This window comes from Podarcis vaucheri, assembly GCF_965113315.1.
Source record: "Podarcis vaucheri genome assembly, chromosome: 4".
Taxonomy (NCBI): Eukaryota; Metazoa; Chordata; class Lepidosauria; order Squamata; family Lacertidae; genus Podarcis; species Podarcis vaucheri.
In genome coordinates, this window is record NC_138762.1 from 46,969,207 (window position 1) to 46,991,589 (window position 22,383).

At 44.0% G+C, this 22,383-nt stretch overlaps 1 protein-coding gene and 1 long non-coding RNA gene across 4 annotated transcripts in view; one reads left to right on the plus strand and one right to left on the minus strand.

Annotated features, from left to right (window-relative positions):
- LOC309531353 (uncharacterized protein) overlaps positions 1 to 22,383 on the plus strand; it is a 394,694-nt gene that overhangs the window by 252,489 nt on the left and 119,822 nt on the right. For 2 of the 3 annotated variants that reach the window (XR_014219215.1, XM_082220826.1), the window contains 2 exons: positions 9,426 to 11,813; positions 12,190 to 12,418. The exons of the other annotated variant lie outside the window; for it this stretch is intronic. Coding sequence is in view for 1 of the 2 variants with exons in the window: in XM_082220826.1 (XP_082076952.1) it covers positions 9,426 to 9,619 (194 nt within the window). In the remaining variant the exon portion in view is untranslated. Of the gene's footprint in view, positions 1 to 9,425; positions 11,814 to 12,189; positions 12,419 to 22,383 lie in introns of those variants that run through there. 3 annotated transcript variants of the gene reach the window in all.
- LOC309531398 lies at positions 7,176 to 15,390 on the minus strand. Its single transcript, XR_014219294.1, has 3 exons — positions 15,295 to 15,390; positions 14,221 to 14,337; positions 7,176 to 7,717 (listed from the first exon to the last, which is right to left on the minus strand). It is a non-coding gene; the product is annotated as an uncharacterized lncRNA (long non-coding RNA).

Here is a 22,383-nt window from a genome sequence, read left to right on the forward strand (position 1 = left end):
ATGAGAGTAAGCATATTTGCAACAATTTATTTCTATTGTGAATTTTTAGATAAAGAAGAACCAAATATTTGGTCCATTAATGAATTTCAGAAAACTAATCTTAAGGGTATTTTACACTGCCATAGGTAAGTAGTATCAGTAGCAACAAAATCCCATGTAGCAATCAGCCATGACACACAGATATTAATTCTTCTACAAGATGCCCTTTCTCTTAATTTTCACTTCTACAGCAAGTAATTACTTTTCTTGAAAACTATTAAATTGCACTCTCAGTGGCATATGACTTCAGCATTTTATGGATTCTCTAATGGCATCACTATCTTTATCTACTGCGTGTGTATGTTGCCACCAACACCATGCCTTATTGAAACAGATGGGTGGCATATTGCTAATAAAAGTGTTCAAGCCCTTAGAAAACATCTCTGTAACATAGGTTGTTTTTTTTTCACATTGTCAGGCTCAATGAATGTCAGCCATCTCTCTGCATATTGGTGTCTATTTTTCCCCAGGATGGGTTAATAGAGGTTAGGAATCGGATGCATAACTCAGATCTAATTTTATATAGGTCAATAGGAACCTGGCAGAAATGAAGACTTTTTATCGGAGTACTGGTTACAGGGCCCCTGATGGGTTGATGCATTAGTGCTTCACCAGTGGACATCTACATTCAAATCCTAATTAGATCAAAAGTGAAAGACTGTGTTAGTCTGACTTTAGTACCTAATTTGCAATGAGTGGCAGTTTAATTAAAAGGAAGGTAGTGTTGGAATGGCAGAGGTATTGCAGGTCAGAATGCCTTGGCATTCTTTGGCTTGAACAACATTATTTCACTCTGAAAGGATTCGCCATTTGCAACATTATAGGTAAGAGGTCATCCTTTACAATTCTGGATCATTTAAACTATGCCTCTTTTGTTATTTAAAATGCACACACTACACAGATGATAGAAAAAAGCACAAGGAGAAAAAAAACAAAAACAAAACCATGATCTGGAGAAATGAAGTCTCTCAGGTAAACCTTTCTGACACCTGCCTCCAAACCCTAACCTCCAAAAAGTCAATAAGAGGTTCTGAATCAGAAATGCAGAAAGATATCTCCCCCCCCCCGACTTTATAGTAGGTGTCTGATATGGCTTCTCTCTTTCCTACTGAATAAACAAATCCTATGCAAAAAATAAAAATAAAAAAATCTAGCAAATATACTTGCATGGTTATCTGCACTAGATTAAAATTCCTTATCCAGGCCAAGCCATCCTTGTTTTGGATATAGACAAATATGTCAATGGACCGATCACATGCTCTTAAGGAACAATGCAGGCTGATGAGGTTAAGAATGACACCATCAGCAGTAATTTAAAGGTTTTTGGAATGAGCAATAGGCAAGAATAAGGAGGCTCATCATTTTAAACTGCATTCAAATGTATGGACATAGGGTATGTGGCATATTTAGTAATGTCCTTCAGTAGAGGAGTATATTCTGCATATTCAGGGCAAATGAGCACAGAGCTGTTTCTGAAATATTACAACCTTTCAGTAATATTACTTTAGGATCTTGTACCTCTTTAAAATACTAGAGGGTTGCAGTCAAAGCAACCCTGTGGCAAGTTTGATCGAACACGAACTTCACGCATCTTTTACCATCAAGAGAGCATTGCCACACCAACTTTAAGTATTCTAATAATCTTCTCCACAACCCTTCCTTTCTCTTACATTTCTACAACTCATAGAATCTTAGAATCTGTGGTGAAATATTTCTGATACTAATTAAAACAGCAGACTGAAATCTCACTCTATATGTATAAATCACTCATATAAATGACTATAGGTGCAGCCATTCATTTCACATTACCAAATTAAGCTCCTAGTAGGATCAGATTTTACATTCAACAGTTCATATTTACAAGGCTATTTTATCTTATTGACCTTTGCTAACAACTAATGAAACATCTACTTTGGGCGATGATGATTTATTCCTCATAAAAAATACTGTTTCATTTCCTGAAGCTCTAAATATGTCCTTCTCCTTCAACTCCAGCAATTCCCAACTTGCTATCAGTACTTCAAAAAGCCAATTGGTCTGGCAAAAGAAGAATGCTCTTTGAATCTATTGAGATGCTGCTGAAACTGATCAGAGACATGCTGGGATACTGTCATTTTATCCCGCTGTGCTTTTAGAAGTCTGAATCCCCAAGAGTAGCCAATCATCTCCTTGAATTTCTCTCCTGAGTACTTCAGTATAAAATAAATTTTTTAAAAGCATGTGCTATCCGCGGAGGTCCGTCACTGCTCTATGAATCCTAAAACTATTGACACTTTTCTTTTCCATGAAAGTCCATGCCACAATAACAATATCCAGTGTCTTCAGCTGAGAAAGCAGGGAGAGCGTGCATCGGAAGTCTATGAGAGGAAGGGCACCTGATTGCATGAGGAAGGTGGCGTACCAAACTGCAGCTCCCTATTATGCCCTATAAAGCACCATTGCAGAAGATTGCCTGTATGTGATCAGTCCAAAGAAGAAAGGAGCATCATTTGGTGGAAAGGAAGGATGCAATTTTAAAAAATAATAAAGAACTCACAAAAAATACAGAGCAGAGAAATGTATCTAAGTAAAAGCAGCCAGAGAAAACTATGGCACCAAAAACACACACACTCTCTCTCTCTTTCTCTCTATATAAAAACTATATTTTGATGCCTCCTTTATGCAAATTCTGAGTATAGTCCAAATTGATATTGTTCAGCAGCATTGACATGGACCTTTATTCCATCCCCCCCAATGTTTCCCAAACTTAATTTTCACATTATATTTGAACTTTCACATTATGTAAACGTCACTTCCAGAAAACTAATGGAAAGAAGCAAATATCTAGAACTAATTTCCATGTTATTTGATTCGGGGGGGGGGGGTATCTTTAGTCCTATTCACCTGGAAAATCGTGGGAGTAAAGTGACAAAATTTGAGGTTGCATAGGAGAATATAGCTCTTTCCAGGTGTTTTCATGGGGGAATCATGTATGTGCAGAAAGGCTGGGAGAGTAGCAACATTGTCGAAGGATGTTCACTGGTGTGAATGAAATTTAGTATGACATGCTGGTGTATTGGTGAAAAAGCCATAGCTCCCTAATACAATATATTCTGCTGTGTGAAGGGAACATTAGAAAACAGGACAGAAGCACTAGCATTATAATTAGGAAAACTAATATAATATATACCCTTCATTGGAATGCGCCCTCAGGTGGAATTTTCAAGCATGCAAAGAGGGAGCAGGTCATACAAAGGCTATTGGTTTACTGCTTGCTGGTGCTAAAACACCTTTCCTTGCTGCTGTCCATAGGGAACAGATGCAATTGGGGTTTTTTCCCCCTGTGTAAAAATCACAGGTTGCTGCAATATCTGTTTTCACCCTTTCAGTTTTGTGATGGTGCTTCAGTTGCTCTCAGCAGTGAGGCAGTTCAAGAGACAGTTATGAATGGACTCACTCACTTGAAGGCATCTGGAACATTATTATTACAAATAATTTTTTTTAAAAAAGAACATTAGTTATTCAAAATCATATTTACAGGAATAGAGGTAATGGGTTTGATCCAGAGTTCTGCTGATGCTGAAGGAAGTGGTGGTGGGGTGATATTTACTAATTCTTTGTTCTCCCTACAGTCACTTGTGCCTCCTCACAATCTGCCTTGGAAGATTGAGGGCCTTCCAGAACATCATAAGAGGGGGCACGAGATGTGGGGGGGGGGTATGCAAAAATTGCCTTTGCACCCCCTTTGCACTCCTTCTACTGGATTTCAGTCGCTACTATGAACAGAGTAGCCCTTCTATTCACACAAGTGACACTTTCACTGGGGTCCAACCCAGTGAAAAGTGATTATCATGTTGGGTTGGGTGCATTTAATACCCATATTTTAAACCAGCATTACATGTATCTGCTGGAAGTATAAAGAGATGATGTGCGGTGTTCACCCTAATGTGAATGCAAAAAATGAAGAGACTGAGGTGGCTGATAACAGTGAATTGTAATTGTCCCTGCATTTTAAATGGTATTGGCAAAGCTTTGTGTCATTTAGAAGCATCAGTGGTAGTGTTCCAAATGTTCTGCGGTAATTTGTTTCAAAAGGCCGGTTGGCTTTTCCTTAAAATAAATGTCAATGTATCATCATCGTTTTCAGTAGCAGAATTCCAAATGACAATAAAAGAGTCTATGCACTGTACAGAACCACTGGAAGACTCTGGAATCATGGCCAGCCTCATTAATCATTAGCGTTATAGCACAGTAGACACTTCATGCCTTCTAGACCACAAACTGCAGATGATTATCTGAACTGAACTCTAGACCAACTTGCATTTTAAGTGGAATTCAAAAGAGTGTGTGACATTCTTTTCCAATTTATTTAACTTCAACAGAGCCATATATGAAATTAACAATTGATTCTGATTTTAAACATACACCACACCTATTTCTGAACCTTCCTGTATGATTTGTTTGCAGTTTCCTGTAACAACTAAAATAGATATGAGACGTGCAGATTGGCTGAATGGCCACAATTCATTCGCCTTTTGTTCAACATTTCAACAAACGAGAGGTGCAACACAAATGCTCCTTCAAAATTAGGCCAAGCCTGACCTGGGGGTAGTGTGACTCCTTAATCCCTCCACTTAGCTGGGTGTTAAGGTGCTGGTCAGATATTAAGTAAAGCCTTGCTGATTTACTCCCTCCCTGCTCCTAAACCTCTGACATACGTTGGACATAAATAGAAGCCTTATCCTGGGTCTTGCAGCCTTGAGTTGCAAATGTCAAGAATCCCACCTCCCCAATGTGCCTCAGTGTTTTCCTGACCCTGCTTGTATATCTTTTTTCCTGAACATTTCTTCAAAAGGTGACTAACATAACCCACTGTATATGGAATATACCCTACCACCTACCTGGCTTGTAATGCAGAGTAGCCAACAGCAACAGAAACAGCAACTCCACAAATATCAGAATATCAGCCAGTCAGTTCACGAGGCAAAACAAAAAATCCTACTTGGCCTGTAAACAACAAGACAAAGTCTGCATTGTACCCAGGCACAAGTGGGTGGGTACCATAAAAGGAGTGAGCAACCTGGCCAAGGGTGCTATAATAAATTTATTTATTTAATAATAATAAATTTTATTTATATCCCGCCCTCCCCAGCCGAACCCGGGCTCAGGGCGGCTATATGTTGGTGAGTCTTGGCTCTCCACTAGGCTGAATACAATGCCTATACCCTTTCCAGCTAGAATGAGGTATAGGTAAGAGATCTATTTTAAAATAACAACCAGTTTTATTACAGGTGTGTTTGCTGCCACCTGTAAAAGTGCTCAGATAAAAATAATCAAAGAATATTATTTCCTATATAGTTTGGATCCAAAGTTCTATTTAAAAAAACCTAATGTGGCCAGATCCAAGCCATAATGCACATGGAAATATATTTAAGGTATCTGCAGTCAATGAGTAAAAGCACTGAGAGTGGGGAAGTTACACAGAGCAATAGAAAATAACTTAGAACACCATTGTCCATTCTGCTCCATGAATCTTCTAAGCCCTCATTTGTAATCCATAGTTAAAGAAGGAAATATACCTTTTCATTTATCCGTTTTAATAATAGGTGTGATGTGCTTTCATATCACACTAAAAGAAAATGTAAGAAAATGGTGCTATTTCACAAACAATGCCATGCAAGAGATTCTCAAGTTCCTTCTAGCTGGCAACTAACAAAATACTGAATTACCGCTGACAGCTTTGAGCAATCCAAGCATTTTAAAATCCATATTACTTCCAGACTAATACCTCTATTATAATTTATTATAACAGTCTCATTACATCCTGACATTATGTGTAAAGACCTTAAAAAATCATGAATCTATTCAGAGTTAGAACAAAACAAAAAATGCATTTTCCATACAACAACCAAACTTGAGAATTGCTTTAACAATGTTGATCCCTCTTCTTTCACAGTAAGTTGTTTATAAATCCTCCCTTTCATTTTGCTTTGTTTGTTTCTTGTACTTTGACTATGGCTGTGTGCTATATCTTTGCATTTGAATTTTTCTTTATTAAAGAAATTATTTGAGTGAAGGGAGGAAATGCTCCTGAACTCTTCTTCTCTTCGGTCCTTTAGCTATGAAGAAGTGCCTTCTGGATCAGGCCAGTGAGCCATCTGGTCCAGGGTCCTATTCTCACCCTCAAGCAAGATGTGGGCATGAATTCCAGCAACTGGCATTCAGAAGCATACCTCTTCCTACCATAAAGGCAGAGCATAGCCATTGTGGCCAGTAGCTATTGGTATACCTCCAGGAATCTGCCTAATCCTCTTTTAAAAGTATCCATGTTGGTGGCCACCACTGCCTACTCTGGGAGGCAATTCTGTAGTTTAACTATGTGCTGTGTGAAGAAGCACTTTCATTGGTCTGTCCTGAATTTTCAAAAAAAAATCCAGTTTATAAGCATCCTGGAGAGAGAACTAGGCACATGGGGATGTGTCTCAGGAAATAAAAAATAAACTCCTCCAAGCACTAAAGAGGGAGAGTTCTGGTGGGAGCACTGAGTGTTATTTCCCCATTTTATCCAGAAACATATTCCCTCACACATACTCTACCAGCAATAAAACACTAAAGTTGCAGCCTGGGCACCATCTCCGCACCTAAACCCTCTAGTATGATAGAGCACATTAGAAGACCTCCGGAACAGGAAAGGGGGGGAACCAACCTCTTCAACTCCTAAACTCCACTAGCCTCTACCAGAATGCCTGGAATCATGACCAAAGACAGTTCTCTTAGGTATAGAAATAGGCTGCAACATTTCAGTTTAGTTTTGTTGCAGATCACTTTTATACATTCTATTTCTTAGAAACCATGTTTCTGTCATCGGTGCAAAGCTGTACCTTAGGAGATGCAGCCACCTGGAAGATCTATGACTGCAGGTGCCTATTTATGTTTTTCTTTAGGATTATGATGCTCTGTATTAAACATTTGAGAGGTGCATGTTTTGGTGAGCAGAAGTTTGGAGAATTGGGAATTTGTTTTATTTTGAAAGTGTGAGAGTCTGTTTTGAGAGCTTTGCCTAATGTTTATGCCTATCAGGGCTGGCCCACCCATGAGACAGACTGAGGCAGTCACCTCGGGTAGCAGGATCACATGAGGCAATGCCCTGATGAGTGCCTGCCAGTAAAGCAAGAAGAAGAAGAAGTTTCCAGTGAGATCTCATCCGAAGCCACCGCTATACAACCCCAGTATGTGAGGTTCTGGTTTTAAGCAGAGGTTGCATGGCCACCAATACTTTAGTTGAGATTCCAACTCTATGATTCTGTGGTGGAGTACCAGCAATGGCACTTTCCCATTTCATCTCAGGCAGTGAAATGAACTTTCCCAAAGTAGTAGTAGTTGTTAGCAGGTTACAACACTTAAAATACATTGATATGAAAACACAATATTACACAATATTAAAAACGTCTTAAAACAACTTAAAATCACAAAAATGCTTGGGAACCTGTGGAGAAATCAAAAGGGATTTGTTTGGATTTGATGAATTGGTGAATTATGAAATGCTTGTGCACAGAAGAAGGCAAAAGTGGAAGAAGGCAGCTGGTCTCCACGGCCATTTCTGCTTTTGTACCTTTTCTCATTGTGTTATATTGAGATGGAATGTCATGTTTTTTTCTTCAAATTGGGGTCTGTTCACATGCAGTGGTGCATCTATGCCCTTCAAAAGCAAAACAGAAAACAAGCAAAACCTTTTTTCAGAGTCTGCAGGAAACCTTTATCCAAGTATAATGTACAATTTAATTTCAATTTATTTGCAAAATTAATTATAAGTCAGAGATAACACAGAAAATTATGTTCTCTGTTGCTTTTCTGTGACAATAAAGCAATGTGGCTTTCCTTTTGAGCTGTGTTCCAGCTTTTCTGATATGAAACTTTTACAGATAAGGCCAGTGAGCAACAATAATCAATGCAAAAATATATGCACTCATTTGTTCTTTATGAGTCTCCATAAAATTGCTGGGATTTGGAGCTGCTTATCTTTCCCTAACGTCCTTTCGAACATGTCTTCAAGGTTTGGCATTTTATATATTAGGTAAAATATATGCTATTTGTACTATGAATAGAAATTAAGACTACAATTTACACACAGGACATTTTTATGTGAACCACTAGGCATAACCTTGCATGTGGCTGAACAGAAGCATTTTTGACTATAAAATATGTTGTGTCTAGTATTAATGCTCGGTTTATTTCAAATATATGTTTCATTTTTTCTGTGAGTCCAAATATGAGAACAAAAGTGATCATGTCGAAAGCCAAATGGTTGAAGGTGGAAGAATTTTACATATTCCAGAAAGTTTTATTTATTCATTGGTTTGTTTAGGACATTTCAACTCCTGCCTGTTAAATGAGATAGCAATCTTTCCCCCCAAGAATGCTCCCAGGGGTGACGCTATGTTAGCATGCTGATGGGAGTTGTAGTCAACAAAACTGTTTGGCAAAAGTTGTGCTATGTCATGACAAATGTTGTTTCTGCAGCTTTTAATTCTTGTTAGCTTCATGTTTTTAACATTGTTTTATGATTTGTAATACGTAGGCTTTATATAGTCTTTTTTTGTATACCGTCTGGCTACTTTTTAAAAAAAATGTACAGCCATTTATAAATACTAAAATAAAAGGGATGCGGGTGGCGCTATGGTCTGAACCACTGAATCTCTTGGGCTTGCTGACTAGAAGGTTGACGATTCTAATGCCCGCAACAGGGTGAGCTGCCGCTGCTCTGTCCCGGCTCCTGCCAATCTAGCAGTTCTAAAGCACACCAGTGCAAGTAAATAAATAGGTACTGCTGTGACGGGACGATAAACGGTGTTTCCATGCGCTCTGGTTTCTGTCACAGTGTTCTGTTGCACCAGTAGCGGTTTAGTCATGCTGGCCACATGACCTGGACAAACGCCAGTTCCCTTGGCCCGAAAAGCGAGATGAGCGGCACAACTCTATAGTCACCTTTGACTGGACTTAACTGTCCAGGCGGTCCTTTAACTTTACTAAAATAAAAAACAGCATTGGTGTGTTCTAATCAAAATGAAGATATAACACTGATCTGTCACTGCCTGAAGCAGCAGCAAAAGTGGTTTTTAATTATGGGAGGGAGAAAAAAACCCTCAGTCACCTTGTTGGAACTATCCCTCTCCCACATGTGTACAGTACTGGCAAGCCCGTTAAGATTACGCCAATCATCAGGGGTCCATCCCCCCACCCCACCCTGGAGAACTAGCAACAAAGTCTGGGCCAGATACACCATCTAACACTAGTAAATTATTTGTTAGTAGCAGCCAATGTTTACTCTGTACTTCAGCTCTCAACAGTGGGATAGACTCATGAAATAAACTCTTTGTGGTGCTTCATTCCTTGTTCTTCTTTTTCAGCTGAACAACATCTCCAGGAAGTAAGATTAACTTGCAGACCAGAACTCCATCACCACCACCATCTCTCTCCAAACAATTTTTCACATAAGGGGAAAGATGAGCTCATTTTTCCTCCCTGTACTCAGCATCACAGCCTGAAGAGCAATGATCAGGAGATCAGGACTGTGGCTGTTTACTTTCTCTTAATATCTTAATTGCCTGATTATGCATCATGACAGTTTAGCCCTGTGAGCACATTCCTTCTGCCTTTATTCACAGTGTGCCACCTTTCTCTGCAAGCCTGTGAAAGCAAAATAAGAGAGAAGCAGTTTAAGAAGAGAGATGCTAAGAGATGGGAAGGATAAGCAGAGAATTGATATGCAAAAGCACAAGGTTATCCAGTGTTTGACCTTATTGATCATTTTTTGTCTCAAGCATTTATTTTCCCCTGGTTGCTCAACTCATTCCAAGGATTCTTACATAAAGCTTGTCGATTCATCCCATTCTTACGATAAAGCCTATTGTCCCTCCTTTCTTCGTTCCCTAGTGGATACAACCTAAAGTCTACTTGCCCTTGAACACCAGCTGTTCTAAAGCTGAGATATGCCTTCACTGTTTTCTGAGCTCAGTCATTTTAGATTCTCCACTACAGGCAAATATTACCCAAAGAGCCAAAAATGGCAAAAGGAGACATTTCAGAGGAGGAGTTACACTTTCAATAGCATCACTGCACGCACACACACCCTGCACACACTACGCTGGTTTTGCAGAGGTAAGCATGCTGAAAGCTGATAAAATCACTAGGTCTACTCTGTGCACTGTAACCATAGACTTCATCTTGTCTTAGTGAGATGATTGTAAGAGTCATATGCCACGAATGATCCATGGAATCCCTTCAAGTTATTTGATCCTAGTATTGCACAATTCCATAGCAGAGAGAGATTGCAAGATTAGTTTTTTGGAAAACTAATGAATATTCTTTCAAATACTACATTTCAACTGGGCTCATTCAGAATTGAACCAGGAGCATTTTGCTCTCAGTAGTTTGAGAACTTAAAGGTGATATAGATTCTTCCATCAGTGTATAGTACCTGCATGAGACTTCCTAACCTACAGCTATTAATGCATTGTTTATCACTAGGGAACTCCTAGACCATATGAGGCCCAAAAGAGTTCAGAGAACCTCTGCATCACCCTCTAGTTTCTACAACCCTAGATTTCCTTCAAATGGCCTTGTGTTTTTTCCACATGGTGGTCACCAGCAACCAGTCTGGTTGTTGTGTGGTTTTACTGTATAATATTGTATTAGCAATACTGTGAAAACCTGCTGTGACATGTTGCCATATATGCAACATACCTTCCACAGCAAATGATCAAAGCTGACAGTGCTGACCATGTGTTTTGCAAGGCAGGATATTATGTAAAGCAGTGTACACACTGCCAGCCGCCTCTGAATGAGTTCTCTCGAATGAGAGTAGAAGGCCTCTAAAACAATCCTACTAATGCTATTCCAAATGTAATTGTAAGGAGAAATGCAATAATCCTCAAACATTTTAACCATAATAATATCCACACAGATCATTTTAGAGTTTAATAGCCCTTGCCAGTGATCATTACCTTACAGGATGTTGTTAATTTTTCAGATATGCCTTATGTCTTAGGTTTCAGTGCTTAAATATACTGAGCATAAAACTGCATAATATTATGAACCTGGAATATAAAGAGCTATTTAAATTTCTCAGGCCAGCCTTTCAGATATAACTGCATCAACTTCTGTTTCACTAACTGGTATTTGGATTGCGAGTGTGCCCCAAGTGACGCGACTCAGAAGTTGCTAAGTGCAAGCAGAGACATATAAGAGTGATGAAGGACTCCATTATTTTTAAAATAGGCTTTGGTTCCCTAAAAAGCCATGATGTTCACAATAGTATTGTTGTCTTTGGAAATGGAAGAGGAGGAAGAATCACAAAGAACTCACAGATACTGGCTAATATGTACAGGAAAATGGAATTGACATTTTGACTGAATCCTGATAGACCTACCCAGATATCCATCTTGGCTTAGTGGCTCATGAATTGAGGTTCCTATTCATTTCAGAGGAAGGAGAACATAAGCCAGCTCTTTAGTTTCAGTGAATGGGGAAGCTGTTAATAGGCTGGGGAACTCTGTATGAACACTGAAGTTCCTTCACCCAAAACCGATTACTGAACTGGAGTATCAATCCACATCAAAATACTGTATATTAAACATTTCCAAACCAAAAGTGGTATTCTAGTAATGGGCAAACTCTCCTTGGTTCAATTCAGAATTTGCATAAAAATAATAATTAAAAAATAGCTTGGTTTTCTGCATGTAATTCTAAAATTTGGAAACACTGTTGCCTCCTACTGATGTCTTCACAGGGCATAGGTAAAGGTAAAGGTACCCCTGCCCGAACGGGCCACTCTTGACAGACTCTGGGGTTTGTGCGCCCATCTCACATCTATTGGCCGGGGGCCAGCGCTGTCCGGGGACACTTCCGGATCACGTGGCCAGCGTGACAACGCTGCTCTGGCGAGCCAGAGCCGCACACGGAACGCCGTTTACCTTCCCGCTGGTAAGCGGTACCTATTTATCTACTTGCCCCCGGGGGTGCTTTCGAACTGCTAGGTGGGCAGGCGCTGGGATCGAGCAGCGGGAGCGCACCCCGCCGCGGGGATTCGAACCGCCGACCTTTCGATCGGCAAGCCCTAGGCGTTGAGGCTTTAGCCCACAGCGCCACCCGCGTCCGCGTCACAGGGCATAGCAAGAACCAAATACTTCATTTCCCCCAGAAGAATCACTAGATAAAAAGTTTCTTTATGTACTTTTTATTTCATTTTGTGTCAGATTATATCCAAGTTATGATTTAAAGTTCCATCAAAAGGGAAGGAACTGTTCTTGTATCCCACTAAAATAAAAACCAGTTCACCTTGTGAAACACTTGCTAAGTTTTATTTACCTTAGACTTGCTTTATAGCTTTTACCAAATGCTGCCCTGTCTTGCTGGAGTGACAATTATAAGGGTTTGGAGAAGAGCCTATCATTTATTTTAAAAATGTCTTGGGTTTCTGGGAGCCATGTGTCCATTCTGAATGAATTTTTTAAAGCCAAGAGGATTACTCTAGATTCACTGCAGATATTACATATGAATAAAAACTGGTTTGTAGAGACAGACTGGTGGTGAGATGAGTACTTCCCATATCTCTCTCATATCTTATTTGGAATTACATCCAAGAGTAAGTCTTCAATTGATCTGTGCCTCAGTCTCTTTCCCTCAAAGCCACTTAAAAGTACATAGCTTTAGAGTAGCTGAGGCCCTGGCTGCACAAACATACTGCAGAAATCTCAAAATACTTTTTTAGTTATTCCTTCAGAAACTGTTTTTTGTTTTGTTTTGTTTTCCCTTATTATGGATGAGCATTGCTTTTGCCACAGCAGCCACCTGAGGTGAAGTGAAATGATTGGTAGGAAAGTGCTGGAGCTACATGGAATAGCTCATTTTTTTTCATTCAAAAGGTTTCAGGTTCCATCCAGTGCCAGATTTACATATAAGCTAAACAAGCTATAGCTTAGACCCCCCACTCTCTTGCCCCCCCATATACTTCTTCTTAATTGTATTTCAGTTCAACAATTACTTTGATAAATACACATTTTGTTATGTGCAAATGGCTTTAGATACCTATTAGGTCAATAAATTACCACATAGCATATATTCAACACAAAAACCAGCGACATTTATTGTTGACAAAGCTGGACATATAAAGGGCTCCATTATCTTCAGTAACTTAGGGCCTCATCATACCTAAATCTGGCCTTGGTTCCAACCCTAGCATATCCTGCATATTCTGTGGTGGATGGAAACCCTACCATCTGAAAACCTGCAGAGCTACTGTCTGCCATCATAGACAGTATATTGAGCTTAGATGGAGCAATGGTCTGATTCACTATCACACACCTATCTATGATCTGTTCCTTGGGTTGTGCATAGAGATGGTGCAATGGGGAAAGCACAAAATGTAAAGTTGAATCCCAAAGATCCTGAGTTGAAGTCAAAGTCCTCTTCAGGTGTTCATAACCATGCAATGATAATCACATGAGGGAAGGTAATGGGAAGCCTCCAGGTGAATAAGAACCCTTAGCTACCAGAAATCAGCTTTATGTGGTTAGAAGCCCCATGTAGATCTTCATGCTTGACACATGAAGGCTGAGTAGAGGTGGCATTCCCAGCATACAACAGATGCTGGAGATGGTTTCAATACACCCAACCTTCTACACACATCAGCATTCATGCTAATATACTCAATCTTACCTACCTAACATCCTACCTTTCCGTTCTTCTGTAACTGGGTGCTGAAAAATCACTTTTTGACAATGGTAAACATTTATCGGTCTACGTGCACATATTCTGATATTCCCCAAATTTTCCAGCAATTGTCAACACTCGCACATAACTTTTGGTACTCCAAACCATTCTGACTTTTACCATAACATATCTATTATATAACTCAATATCTGTATAGTGTTGTGAACAGAGATTGCCTGTGATATTGTAAATATCCTTTCACCCAAGAAGGTAGAGAAGAGACCATGAAGGTCTGCCTGGTAGCTCTTTGATAACAGCCACTGTAGTATTAATAAGCACAGTATACATAATGTATGAGGTTCCAGTTAATAAAATCTGCTTGTCTACAAGCGTCTTCCTACTTTCCTAATGAGCTTGGATTCTCCTCACTTCCTAGCAATTGGATTCTCCCACTGCCTAGCTATCAATCAAGCCTTCATTTCCGTCACCTACCTCTCGCCACTTATTTGTGCTACTTTTATAACTTCGGTGACTTGCCTCTCACCTTCAAGGTTGTGTCAGGGCATCTTGCTTCAAGGCAAAGCTGAACATGGATTTGACAGCCTGTAGCTGTAAGAATAAAGATATAACATAAAAGGAGAAAGGAGCAGTAAAAAGAAGAAGAAGAATTTACATGGGTCAAATAGGGGTTGAAGAATTCATACCTATAAGAACAGAAGATGAGGAATTCCTATGAGGCGGGAAGGATAAACGGCATTGTTTTGTTTTAATTTTTAGCATGAACACTGAGTTAACAAAGGTCAGTGCAGAATGCAATGGAATTATTTCATACCTGATCTAAATCCCTCTGTGTTTGAAATCCTTCAACATTCAAATCAATTCCATTCAAATTAATCAAACTTGTCTCTAAGTAAGCATGTTTAGACTTTTGGAGCGCAATATAATGTTAAATATTTCATTCTTCAAAGTAACTGGTAATTAACTGTTCAGAATGGTTGTCATAGTTCTGTAATTTTGAACAGATTACACTTTACTGAGACTATTTTTTTCTTATTTCATTTTGAAGTGGTTTTATTAGCTAAGGCACTAGGAGTATGCTCTTATGCTTAAAAAAGTAAATAAATCACAGTAGATCTTAGCAAATAAATCACATTTCTAGGACTCTGAATGGTATGTTGGGCAGCAGGAGCTCCCCTAAGGGTATTATGAATGAAAAGCAATATGGGCAAAAATGAAGCGATAACATAACTGCATTGGTTTACTGTAGCATACAAAATAAAAAGCCATTAAACTCACAGATTTCTATTTAAATCTGAATGAGCATTAAATTCTCAAATTGATTTAACCCCCTCTCTCCAATAATCAGATGATCCTCCCCCAGATGTCTGTTACATCAGAATATAAATAAAGGTATGCAGGTAAATCCTTGGGGAAGAAAGAGCCTTTAAGGCCATCTAATCCATATTTCATACTCTTTCATTTTGCCATGTATTTTTCCTGAAGAAAGTCATACATTCACAAGGCCATAAACTGATGCTGCTTTGGATTCAATTTATTTATACTCACACAACAATTCATATGATTTCAGGCCAAAATAGTATAGTGGAAGAATGTGAGGTTTCTCCCCATTTATATTCACTGTCCTGTCTTCAGACATAATGCATTTCTCTCCAGAGCTAATTCATCTCACTTTTAACCAGTGCACTACCAAATTCTGTGCTAGGAAAGAAAACATATAAACAAAAAGAAATTATAGTAGGAAGGATATGGACAGGGTGGCAGCAAAGCGGTTGGCATTGTGTCTCAGGAGTAATATTTGTACTAGGGGCTTAATTTAATATTTGAAGTCAGTTTCTAAATTACCAGACTTAGATAACGAAAATGAAGACTGCCCTAATATAAACTGGGCAAGAGAAGATATCAGCCTTGCTCTAGACACTGTTGCCGAATATAATTGCTGGATTATACTGTATAGTTGAAAAACTGAATAAGCAAGGCAAACAATCCAGTGGTGAACAATAGTGGCCAGTGAAGTACCTTGCCAATAGTAATTGCTGCTGTGAATTGGTTGACTGGAGTAAGCAAACCAGATCCTCACTGGCCACCTTGAGGAACTGCTAGATGCAGAGGAGAATTCAGTTAGCACCATGCAAGGACATTATTGCGAAGTGACTAGCACCCTTACTGATGGCAGTGGCTTACAATCATAACAAGCCAGCATTTTCCTGCCTCCACTAATTGTTGTTGTTGTTTAGTCATTTAGTTGTGTCCAACTCTTCGTGACCCCCCTGGACCAGAGCATGCCAGACACTCCTGTCTTCCACTGCCTCCCGCAGTTTGGTCAAACTCATGCTGGTAGCTTTGATAACACTATCCAACCATCTCGTCCTCTGCCGTCCCCTTCTCCTTGTGCCCTCCATCTTTCCCAGCATCAGGGTCTTTTCCAGGGAGTCTTCTCTTCTCATGAACTGCCCTCCACTAATTAGTAATGTGTAAAAGAAAAGTGGTCCTGGGTGATGGTGGTGGTTATTTAAAACCATTCAAGATCAATTAATGAGAAAAGAGTTGCTCACATAAAACATATAACTTCAATAGCTTTTAACAATGAGATGTGTGTGTTTGAAAAGTGAGCTTGTAGCATAGGATTGATTTTAGACTTGCACTGGAAAAAGCCTTGAAGCGCAGTTGGTAGTCTTGGCCAAGTTGTGGCTTTTAGCCAAAACTTAACACAGTGGTCTTGTTACGATAAAATCAGACAACATCATCCACACTGTCTTGAACTCCTTGGATGAAAGACATGATATCAATACAATTTTTTTAAAAATACCTTATTTTCTGAATAATCTCTAATTCTTAGAGGTAACAACTGGAGATGAAAAAAACTGGTATAGAGGGGAAAATAGGAAGATGCCATATATTAAGTCAGACCTTTAGTTCATCTACTCTGAACGAGAGTTTTGTCTGCCCTGACTGGTTGTGGCTCACCAGGGTTTCAGACAGGGGACATACGTACCTGGAGATGCCAGGGACCGAAAGCAGCATCTGCTTGCAAACAATGCTTCACCACTGAGCCCTGGCCCTTTCTGTTTCAATCAGTTGTGTAAACACCACTGTAAACTCACTTCAAATGTATGGAGCCAGTTGGATGCCTGCAAAGTCTGCTGGCTTTAAAGAATATTGAGAATACATATTGTAATTGTCTTTTTTCAAAAAAAAAGTTTCTGTTTAAAAAATATTTTGATGTTGTCAGGGTTACTTCCAGATCCTAGCTCACAGAGGATCACGCTAGCCAGCGATCGTTAAATAAAAGTCTTTATTGAGTTACAGTCTCCATTCTCGAGCTGCTGCGTGCAACCCTACGTCTTATGCTTAGATCGGCGAAGCTCCGTCTGAGTCTCCGCCCCTTGCGCACCAACTTAATATCCTAGCCCTGCTCCACCTTTTCCGCCTGACAGTTCTCCTCTGGGTCCCTCTGCCCCCCTGGGTCTCTTCCTTCCGGGATTCTTCTGACGCTGACCCCCCTGACTCTCCTGTCTCCTTGCGCCGGGCTTTAGGACCTGGCTCCCTTTCCGGGCTGCCTACTGCGCCACCTTCCTGTGCATTTGAACTTGGCGCGCGCGCCCAACCTTCCACTTTCCGTCTAACCGTCACTTCGCTCCCCGATGAAGGTGTGGCCACTCCTGACTCGTGCCCTCCCTCCTGTTGCGAGCTGCCAGCGCTTGCTCCCTGGCGCTCTTCCTCTTTCCTACTCTCTGGCGGTGACGTTGGTCCCGATCTCCAACTGCTCCCCTCTGAGTCCCCTCTGGCTCTTTCTTCCTGGGGTGTCCCCCTAGTCTCCCCCCTTGCCCTGGCCACTGGTGCTCCTTTTTGTGAATCTTCTGATTCACTGGAAAGACTCGGAGATCTCGGGTCGTCGTCATCACTCATCCTTTCTTCTGCCTCCTCCCCCTCGCTCTCTGTTTCCTCCCTTGCCCTCGCCTCTGCTCCTGAACCCCTGACATCCATCCCCCCCTCGAAGCCCCCTCTTCCCCCCTCCCCTCCTTCCGGTGCGGGAACTGGGTGCTGCAGTGTCAAGGGGACGAATGTCGGGTACAGTTCGCTTCCCGTGGCGGGCCTCCATCCGAAGTCTTCCGGTTCTTCCTCCCTGCTCTCGTCGACGACGGTCACCTCTGCTTCCATCTCTGTGCCGCCGTGCTCGAGACCCTGGTCGTCCCCGAAAACGTCCATGTCCGTCTCTCCCTCGCTTCCTTCTGGAGGCGTTGCTCGTCCTGGACCCTCCAGCCACTTCCTGCGCCACTGCTCCTCTGGTCGATCATCCCACCAATACGAGGGTTCTGAAGCAGATCCCAAGGGCGACCCCTCCGGGGAACGGGCGTCTCGTGTCGGTTCCTCATCCGAGTCGAACCCCCGGAACGTGCTGGCTGAAAGCGTGGGCGTGAAAAGCCAGTCGTCGAAAAAGTCCGCTGGCATTGGCCTATGGGGGAAGAGGGCATGAAACTCTTCCTTGAGCAGAGGTTCATCTAAAGCGTAGCCCGGCACCCAGCTGTTGGCACTGGCCGGGGTGCCCTCCTTAGCGAGAAGGTATTCTACCCCCTCTTCCCCCCATCTGGAGTCCAAAATCTCCGTGACTTCGTTGAGGCGCACCTCCTGTGCCACTTCCCGTTGCCTGGTTCCCTCTCGGAGCGGACTCGGCGCCGTTCCGGGTTCCTGAAACCTGTGCGGTGCCTTGTAGGGAGTGAGCACCGATCTGTGGAACACCGGATGCATTCTGGAACCCTCCGGAAGCGCCAGCCTGAAGGCCACCGGGTTGACCTGCTCTTCGACTTGGTAGGGCCCCAGTTGCTTATGCCCTAGTTTCTTTTTGGCCAACGACCTGGCCGGCACTGCGTGGGCTGCTAACCAGACCCAGTCTCCCACATGGATCTCTTCGCCAACCCTTCTGTGTTTGTCTGCCTGCACCTTGTATGCGTGTTTGGCCAGCTCCAGGTGCCGCCGCAGCTGATCGTGGACCTCCTGCAACTCCGACGCGAACGCATCTGCTGTCTGCGGCTCCCCCTCCACCAGTCTTTCCAGTCCCGGGAAGGTTCTGGGGTGCCTCCCGTTGTTGGCGAAGAACGGCGTGACCCCCGTGGACACGTGCTTCGTGTTGTTGTAGGCGAACTCGGCGAGCGGCAGGTAATCCACCCACGTCGCAGGCTGTTGATTCGCATAGCATCTCAGGTACTGCTGCATGATGGCATTGACCCGCTCCGCTTGCCCGTTGGTCTGCGGGTGTCTCGCCGACGCCAGGTTGATCTTGACGTTTAGGAAGCCCATCAGCTTCTGCCAGAAATTCGAGATGAACTGCCGCCCGCGGTCGGACAGAATAGACCGTGGCAGACCGTGAACCTTGAACACGTGGTCTATGAACAGTTTGGCGGTTTGTTCCGCCGTGGCCACCTTCGCACACGGAATGAAATGTGCCATCTTGGAGAACAAGTCCACCACCACCAGCACGGCCGTCTTGCCCCTCGAGCTGGGCAGATCCGTGACGAAGTCCAGGGCGACTCTCTCCCATGGCTCGACCGGAGTTTGCAGCGGTTCCAACAGTCCGGCCGGCGGTCTGTGCACTGGTTTGGCCCTCTGGCAGGTGTCGCACCTCGCCACGTAGTCCGCAACCTCCCCTCTCATTCCGGGCCACCAGAAATCCCTGGCGACTAATTCCACCGTCTTCTCCTTGCCAAAGTGCCCGGCAGTGGGCGCGTCGTGCAGCTGATGCAGTACCTTGGCGCGAAGTTCGTCTCCCGGCACGTAGATGGCCCCTTTGCGGATGAGCAATCCATCTCTCAGCTGGAACCCGTCGGTCGCTGCCGTGCCCCTTTGCATCTCTGCCATCTTTGCTTGCGCGAAGGAGTCATTCTGCAACGCTCGTCGCACCGCCTCCAGGTCCACTGTCGCCGCAGCGCACGCCCACACTGTTGGTGCGAAGATGTGCATGGCGGCCGCTGGCGTGGCGTCCTCCAGATACTGTGGCTTACGGGAGAGCGCGTCCGCCATGATGTTGGTGTCCCCCGGGACATACTCTATTCGGAAGTCGAAGTTCGCAAAGAACTCAGCCCAACGTATCTGCCTCTGGTTCAGGAACTGTGCCGTGCGCCAGTGCTCCAGATTCTTGTGGTCCGTGCAGACCTGCACCGTGTGCTTGGCTCCAATCAGGAAGTGCCTCCATGCTTTGAACGCTGCATGAATAGCCAGCAACTCCCTGTCCCAGATGGTGTAGTTCTGTTCGGACTTGCTGAGCTTCCTGGAGTAAAACGCTCCGGGCCTCCAAACTCCCTGCGGGTCCTTCTGCAGCAGGACTGCTCCGACGGCCCTGTCCGAGGCGTCTGTTTCAACTCTCATCGGCCTGCTGGGGTCGACATGAAACAGCTGTTCCTCCGACGCGAAAAGACGCTTGAGTGCCTGAAAGGACTGCTCTGTCTGCGCTGTCCAGATGAACTTCTTTTTCTTGGAACTGAGCGTGTCCGTGATGGCCGCTGTCTGCATAGCGAAGCCTTTGATGAACTTGCGATAGAAGTTCGCGAAGCCGACAAACCGTTGGACCTCCTTCCGGTTGCGTGGGCTTTTCCAATCCAACACCGCTCGAACCTTGGCGCTGTCCATGGCGAGCCCCTTGTCAGACAACTTGTAGCCCAGGAAATCCACCTCCGTCACGTCGAACTGGCACTTCTCCAGCTTGGCGTAAAGCCTATGTTGCTGTAGCCTGCTCAGCACTTCCCTGACGTGTCTGTCATGCTCCTGCTGCGATTCCGAAAAGATCAGGATGTCATCCAAGAAACAGACGCACGTCTTGTAGAGGAGCCCCGCCAACACGTGATGCATGAAAGCTTGAAAAACGTGGGAGCCATTTTGCAATCCAAAAGGCATAACTCTATATTCGTAGGTGCCCAGGGGCGTGAACATGGCTGTCTTCCACTCATCTCCTTCCCGCATGCGAATGAGGTTGTACGCCCCTCGCAGGTCCAACTTGGTGAACACGCTGCCCTTGCGTACTTTTGCGAGGAGGTCGTCGATTCGGGGCATGGGGAAGTCCGATGGCTTGGTGACACTGTTCAAAATGCGGTAGTCCACTACGAGTCTTTTTTGGGGCGTGTCTTGCTTCTTCACAAAGAATACAGGACTGCCCCCCGCTGCCTGGGACTCCCGGATGAAACCGCGCTTCAAATTATGATCTATGAACTCTTTGAGTTCCTGCAGTTCGTCTTCAGACATGGAATACAGCTTCCCTTTGGGCAGCGCCGCCCCCGGCAGCAGGTCAATTTTGCAGTCATATGGTCTGTGGGGGGGTAGCTTGTCTGCCTCCTTCTCGCAGAAAACCTCCAAAAATTCTGCGTACTTGTGGGGAATCGCTTGCAGCGTGCCTAGCAGCAGCTGTGACTCCTCTTGCTCCCCTTCCTGCTGGGGCATGATGCAGTGTTCAGCACAAAAGGAAGAGCCGAAGGTCAGCTGCCTCTGGTACCAAGCCAGCGTCGGGCTGTGCTTGTCCAGCCAACTCATGCCCAATACAATAGGCGTGTCCGAGAGTTGAGTGACGTTGAAGCTGATGATTTCCCTGTGATTTCCAAGCCGCAGCACCATAGGTGGCGTCTGCTTCACCACTTGCCCCCCTAACAGCTCCCTGCCATCCACCGTGACAACCTGCAGGGGCAGCGTGGCAGGCAGCAACTGTATAGCGTGCCGGTCGACAAAGTCCTGCCCTATGAAGTCTGCATTGCTTCCCGAGTCGACGGTGATTGGCACGTCCATGGTGATTCCATTGGGTAGCTGGAGCGATGCGGTGAGCCTCACTACTGGCTTGGGCGGGAGGGGGTCCATGGGCGGTAAAATCTCTGGGGACTGCTTCACTGACACGTCTGGCTGGGCCCCAGTGCCTCTTCCTCCAGCCAGACATCGTCGTTTCCCTGCTGTGGTTCTCCGTGCTGCGTTGCTGCAGTCACCATTGCTGAGGCTGCAGTGTGCTTGTGGAGCCTCCGGGGACACTCTTTCGCCAAATGCCCTGGATCCTCGCAGATATAACACTTCCTGTTCCCTCTAGGAGGCTTCGCTTTCACTGCTGCCGGTGCTAGGGCTCTGGCTGCTGACTGAGCCCTTGCACTCCCAACCTCCATCGGTTCCACCCCTCCCCCTGTTGGAGGCGTGGATTGCGCACGCGCTGCTTCTCTGGGAAGGAAGGAGGAGCCTCTGGCTGGTTCGCGCCCGCTGCGCCCTTCGTCCCTGCTCCACGGACGTTCTTCCAGCCGCACCCCCACCGCCAGCGCCCTCTGAACGATCTCCTGCGTGGTCCGGGGTCTCTCCCCCCTCGCAATCTCATCTTTAACCGAGTTGTGCAAGCCCTCCCAAAAAAGGTCTCTGACAGGAGCCGAATCTCTGTCCCATTCCAGGGCACTGACCAAAGCGAAAAAGCGGGCATGATACTGCCTTACGCTGGCCCTCCCTTGCCTTAGTCCATGCACCTCCTTTCGGGCAAGATCCACGTCAATGATTGATAAAAAACAGCCATCCATCGCTTTAATAAAGGCGTCCGCATTTTGGAGCGCAGGATCCTTATCTCTCCACAAATTGCGCAGCCATGCTTTTGCATCTCCATGCAAATGGGACATGATGAACCCCACTTTC